The 6,605-nt window shown below is 42.2% G+C and overlaps 1 protein-coding gene across 1 annotated transcript; it reads left to right on the top strand.

The window, feature by feature from the left end:
• Window positions 1–5,944, top strand: PLK2 (polo like kinase 2). Its single transcript, XM_027731302.2, has 14 exons — window positions 1–295; window positions 716–823; window positions 978–1,094; window positions 1,281–1,410; window positions 1,687–1,774; window positions 2,185–2,280; window positions 2,506–2,704; window positions 2,790–2,937; window positions 3,361–3,458; window positions 4,098–4,221; window positions 4,401–4,641; window positions 4,737–4,866; window positions 4,953–5,063; window positions 5,182–5,944. The coding sequence occupies exons 1-14, from the start codon at window positions 86–88 to the stop codon at window positions 5,371–5,373; spliced, it is 1,992 nt and encodes a 663-aa protein (XP_027587103.1). The 5' UTR covers window positions 1–85; the 3' UTR covers window positions 5,374–5,944.
• The last annotated feature ends 661 nt before the right edge of the window (window positions 5,945–6,605 follow it).

The following is a 6,605-nucleotide window of genomic DNA, read 5'->3' as shown; positions in this document are numbered from 1 at the left end:
GGCGGAGAGCGGTGGGAAGGGCACGGGGGGTGAAGCAGAGTAGAAGCAGACGGACAGGCAGGACGGACGGAGGCGAGGCGCGGTGATGGAGCTGCTACGGACTATCGCGCACACGCCGGGCGGCGGCGGTGCCAAGTGCTGCGAGGCAGCGGCGGGCAGGGCGGCTGGCGGCGAGTCGCGCAGGAAGAAGGCAGAGGAGCCGCACCAGCACGGCCACCCCGCCGCCGAGGTCTCCCGGATTATTACAGACCCCACGACGGGGAAGCGCTACTGCCGCGGCAAGGTGCTCGGAAAGGTAATGGCCGCGGCGGGCCCCGAGCCGTCCCGGGGCGGCGGCCGCTGAGTCCGGCTCGCCGCCCTTCTCAGCGGGGAGGGCTCTCTCCTGTTCCTGCGGGGCTGCGCTTCACCTGCAAGCGGGAGTGAGCCGACCTGCCCGGTCCGACGCCCTTCCTGCCCCCCGATTCGTCTCTGCCTCGAAATACTAGCGGGATCGTGCCTTCGGCTCGGGCGAGCCCGCGGGAATGACTTAGTGTTGCATGCGGGGAGTGGGGAGCGCGAACCTTCCGATAGGTGATGAACCCAGGACCTGTCCTTAGCAAATTGCCCTTTGCGAAGGAAGTTGCCCTGCTTGACTAATACATGAGCTGGTGAATGACTAAGTGTAGGAATGCTTTCATACCTGCTCTAATTGCCTTTTTCTCCTGTGTCTTTCTAGGGTGGATTTGCCAAGTGTTATGAGATGACAGATTTAACAACAAATAAAGTTTATGCTGCAAAAATCATTCCTCACAGCAGAGTATCAAAACCTCATCAAAGGGAGAAGGTGTGTATGCATGAGTGCTTTTGTTTCTCTCCAACTCTTGGTGTGCTGGATTGCCTAGCCCTTTCCCTGAAATGGTTCTAATAGAGCTAGTCTGCTCAACATTGTGGAACTAAGGCTAACACTTTTTTTTGTTCACCCTTTCTTGTCTTTTCAGATTGATAAAGAGATTGAGCTGCACAGAATGCTTAATCATAGACATGTTGTGCAGTTTTACCATTATTTTGAAGACAGAGAGAATATTTACATTCTTCTGGAATACTGCAGTAGAAGGGTGAGCATCGACTAGGAAAAATTTAGTATTTACTTACATGGAATCTGCAACTAATTTATATGTGTGATGTGTAAAAGGTATTTTTTGTGACTTTAGTTGTTGTTTCTCCATGTATTAATTTACTTTTACTTAAGGGGAATCTTGTGCATGAATGTTCAATGACATTTCTACCTTCTTCCTCTGCAGTCAATGGCTCACATCTTAAAAGCAAGGAAGGTATTGACAGAACCAGAAGTACGATACTACCTCAGGCAAATTGTGTCAGGGCTAAAGTATCTTCACGAACAGGAAATCTTACACAGGGATCTTAAACTAGGTAAGTTCTGCACATTGCCAACTTCAAAACACTCCTCCAGCCCTGTCAGCATTGTACCATTTACCCTTGTATGCTGATAACTTAATTAGTAGAATCAGTGCAGTCTGTTTTTACAGTGGAAACATGGAGTGCTTAAGGGATGACACTAAGCATTCCTAATGGAAAAAAAAAATCTTGGCTAGCTTCTGGCTTTGAACAAAGTATGACTCAGCACCTGTGGCAAATGCATTACTACGTTGCAAGAAATGGACTAACTGGTATTTCTCTGTCTACTAGGTAACTTCTTCATCAATGAGAACATGGAACTGAAACTGGGTGACTTCGGCTTGGCAGCTAGGCTGGAACCACTAGAGCACAGAAGAAGGTAGGAGCATCAAAACTGTGTAGTCTAGTAGTAAATGAAGCCAAATTCATTTAGAAAGGAGAAGTCCTGTTCCATAGCAAAAATGAATTATTTCTGAGATTAAGACTTTAGCTTCTAGAAAATGGGCTGCTATGCTTTGACTTCTGCTTTTGAGTAGTTGCTAGCAAATGCCAGAGGCTGGGTGTACTGACTGACAAATAGTGCAGGCATGAGTCTGTCCCTCCTGTATCATAAAAGCACAATGGAAAACATGTATGCTATCAAAGTTCCTACAGCTCCTCTTTAGGAGTCTCTTAAATTCGTGTCTGGACTTGAGAGGAAAACCTGCTGTATGAAAAATAGCTTCTCTCCTCTTTCTGTTGGAAATACTAACCAGCTCTGTGGCCTCTTTGATTTTTTTTTTTTTTCAGAACAATATGTGGCACACCAAATTACCTCTCTCCAGAAGTCCTCAACAAACAAGGGCACGGCTGTGAATCTGATATCTGGGCCTTAGGCTGTGTAATGTAAGTACTTCACTGCCTTTGAAATGAAATATTTCTATCACTGGCTTAGGCTTTTAAGAGTTCAAAGGGAATGCAGTACTGCATCCATTTGCAGCCCTCTGTACATGTGTAGCCTAAGTACAGAAATTTTCCTTCATGTTAGGAGACAGATGAAGCCTTTTTTGTAGTTGTACATAAGTACTGTGAGTGTGTAAAATAAAATTATTTTCCTTTGCTTTTAAACAGGTACACAATGCTGTTGGGAAGACCCCCATTTGAGACTACAAATCTTAAAGAAACGTACAGATGTATAAGGGAAGCAAGATACAGCCTGCCTTCATCTCTCTTGGCACCTGCAAAACACTTAATAGCTAGCATGTTGTCAAAAAACCCTGAAGATCGGCCCAGTTTAGATGAAATAATTCGACATGAATTTTTCTTACAGGTTTGTACTGTTTAGTGTTCTAGCTGAAGAAGTATCCACACAAAGATGCACTGTTCTAAAATTTTTTTGTATTGCATTTCCACAGGGCTTTACACCTGATAGACTCTCTGCTAGCTGTTGTCACACCATTCCTGATTTCCATTTGTCAAGTCCTGCTAAAAATTTCTTCAAAAAAGCAGCTGCTGCTCTCTTTGGTGGTAAAAAGGATAAAGCCAGATACTTCGACACACATAGTAAGTGGATTGTAGTTAGACTTAAAACTTACCTCTATTGCATCAGTATCGTGTTGGTAATATACATCTGTGAGATAGCACTGGAGCACATACACTTGTCTCAGAGCTTCCCCTGGGTTATTTTGACCTCTTTCTTCATAAGTATAGATGGTAGCCTGCCCACCTACGTCAGCTTGTGTAAGTGAATGTTTCTTATGGCATACTGACAATCTAAATTGATCATCTGTTAGTTTGTACTGTTTATTGAAATTTATTCTCTTAGTAACTTGTGTATAATGGCATCACTCTTCTTGGAGACTGTTGCGTGTTTAGAAGAAGCTACTGAAGAGGGACAGTGTGCTTTCTGCAGCTAATTTGTTATACTTTCTGTAACTGAACAGCACTTCCAGATTCAGTGTGAAGTATTTTTTTCCTGTATTGCAGACAAACTAGCTAAAGAAGACGAAGAAATCTACAGGCTCAGGCATGATTTGAAGAAGACCTCAATAACTCAGCAGCCCCCCAAACACAGAACAGATGAGGTATGTGCAAGTTCAGTTCAATTCAAATCCAGTAACAGTTGGGTGGAGTAGCTATAATTAAATTATATTTGACTTGAATATCAGAGCTGGGACTGTACACAGTATAATCAAGCTTAAATGATTAACTGAGTTGCTTTAAGAGGGCTTAGCCAAGCATCACCAAGGTATGGTAGCCTTTGTAGGGAGACTATAAATTTTGTCTTTTGAGTAATTATAGTATCTACCTAGACTCCATTGTTGGCTATGTGGTAACTTGTCTGCCAGGTGCTCTTTCTCAATATTCCAAATACAGGGCTTCAGTTCATGATTAACTAGGGCTTCTTAAAAGAATAAATTGCTGAGATCTAGCTCTTGCCATTTGGTGTTCAGACCTGCACACAGCTGTTCCCTTGCTAGGACAGGAGAGCAGAGAACTGATTAATAGCCTGTGAGATGCAAATTGAAGATCTAAAGAATGGAAGGACCTGGCATGCTAGTCTAAGCTCAGTCTAACAGCAGCTCTTTGTACATGCTGGAAACATTAATACTAGTTTCCCTATAATTTATCATTTGTTGAGAAATAGGAGAGCCATGCAAAACTTGTGTATAAGCCTTGCCTTGTGTTATGTTTCATGTTTATGCGTCTGACATCTCTTCTAGGAGATCCAGCCTCTTATCACAACAGTAGCAAAGCCAGGAGCATTGCCAGAAACTAAGCAGATTGGAGACTCTATTCGGATGATAGTCAGAGGAACTTTGGGAAGCTGCAGCAGTAGCAGTGAATGTAAATGCAACAAATTATAATCTCTAATTCTGAATCACACCTTTATTTTCTTCATGATTCTAACGCTTGAAACAAACATCTGCTTTCATCCCCTATTTTTTATGCTTTAAATTTTTGAAAAATTAAAATTGGAAAGCTAAGTGCTCTTGTCAGTCTAATAATTAATCATTCCTTTTGAGGTCTGGAAGACAGTACCATGGGAAGTGTTGCTGATACGGTTGCAAGGGTATTGCGAGGATGTCTGGAGAACATGCCAGAAGCAGACAGCATTCCCAAAGAACAGCTGACAGCATCCTTCCAGTGGGTTACAAAATGGGTGGACTACTCTAACAAGTATGGCTTTGGGTACCAGCTGTCAGACCACACTGTTGGCGTCCTTTTCAACAATGGGGTGCATATGAGCCTTCTGCCAGATAAAAAGTAAGAATCATTACAAAGCCAGCAACTCAGTATGGCAGTTTAAACATGAAATACTTGGTTTTCATCACTAACCTCTTTATTTTCTTATCTTCCAGAACAGTGCACTACTATGCTGAGCTGGGCCAATGCTCTGTCTTCTCAACCACAGAGGCTCCTGAACAGTTCATTAGCCAAGTAACTGTACTGAAGTATTTCTCTCACTATATGGAGGAGAACCTCATGGATGTAAGTTCAGCACTTTCAGGGTCTTGAGCTGTAAAAATACACTAAATGTGAGCTGAGTACTTAACACCGTCTGTTCCCTTTCCTAGGGAGGAGACTTGCCCAGCCTAACAGATGTACGCAGGCCTAGGCTTTATCTCTTACAGTGGCTCAAATCTGATAAAGCATTAATGATGCTCTTCAATGATGGCACGTTTCAAGTAAGTTTGGTAGCATTACTGTAGAAAATGTTTCTTAAAATACTTTAGCAATAAAACTGGCTAAGTCTCAAAATGAGAGGAGGAAGAATACAAACAGGAACTCACTTCTCTTTTGCAGGTGAATTTCTATCATGATCACACAAAAATCATAATTTGCAATCAGAGTGAGGAGTATCTCCTTACATACATCAATGAAGACAGGATGTCAACAACGTTTCATCTGACAACTCTTCTGGTTTCTGGATGTTCATTGGAACTAAAACACAGAATGGAATATGCTCTGAACATGCTGCTGCAGCGATATAACTGAAGGCACTGGCTCAGTTAAACCAAATGGACCCTCTTGTTCACTGTGAATCTACAGTGGAGATGATGGAGCAACTAGTATACTGATAGATGTGTGGTGGTACGAAAACTTGACTGTCCTAGTGTGCTGGGCACACATCTATTGGAAGCCTAAACCTACTTTTGGACTAAACTATTGTGACAAGGAGTTCTTCGGATCATAATTTTCCTTGCTTCATGTGTGTTAAAGATATATTTGACTTGAACTCAGAGCAGAGTGTGTCTACTTGCTCTGTAAAAGAGCATCTCTGATGGATTAAAACTGTGAAATACACATCTGGAAAGGCAGGGAAGGGAGAGCTCTGTTGTTGGGGATAATTGTAACAAGCAGCTTCTGGTTGCTTAACTGTGAACTATGGCCATACTTTTTTTTTCCCCTTTATTTTTCAAAAATACCTACACTTGTGGCTGGCAAAGTGCATTCCTTGTTAATTTTTTTTTAATTTATTACAGCCTAAAGTGAAGTATTTATTACATGTTTTTTGGACCTTGGCATTTTAAATATCTGTTGGCAATAAAGAGAATGGAAATCTGAAGCAGCATTCTCTGCTCTTTCTACACTATAACACAGCATACTGTGCTTTTGAAGAACAAAAAATCTTGCAGGTTTGCTTTCTTTATGCTATCTTTTAGAAGTCTGCTACAGCTCAGGGTATGGATGACAGGTGCTAACCTTGAAGACCTTGTCTGTTTCTATGCCCACTTGCACTCTGAACAGAAGTACACTGCTGTTAATTCTAGCTGCACCCCCAAAGGAACTGCTCATGGATCTTGCTAGGGTAATGATGGAGGCCTTGACACTTAGTTATGGTCCTGGAGGCTAAAAACAAAAATATGGATTTCTTCAAAGCGCTACATCTCAGCATTCATGTTTTGCACTGACTGAAAAGAACTTACTTCAGGATAATACTTGGTGCATGCAGTAGCTATGATAACGAGCTGTATAAGCTTTCTCTTCTAATTGCTGTGAAAACACTGCTCTTACCCACCAAGGGAGTGAGTATCCTGATACCCCACCATTCTGAGTGAGTATCACCAATGGTGATACCATTCTACTCCAAGGTAGAATGAATTGACTATCACTGCCCCTCTGTTGTGCTTTACTGTGTCAAATGGTAAACCCAGTAAAGTAAAATCAAAAGGGTGATAAGATTAAAGGGTGAATTAGTGTCAACTTTGGGCTTATTCTACCCAACT

The sequence above is a fragment of the Pipra filicauda genome, unplaced genomic scaffold (genome assembly GCF_003945595.2).
Source record: "Pipra filicauda isolate LSUMZ 115617 unplaced genomic scaffold, ASM394559v2 scaffold174_size2080704_pilon, whole genome shotgun sequence".
Classification (NCBI taxonomy): Eukaryota; Metazoa; Chordata; class Aves; order Passeriformes; family Pipridae; genus Pipra; species Pipra filicauda.
This window is presented reverse-complemented; position numbering and strand designations above follow the sequence as displayed.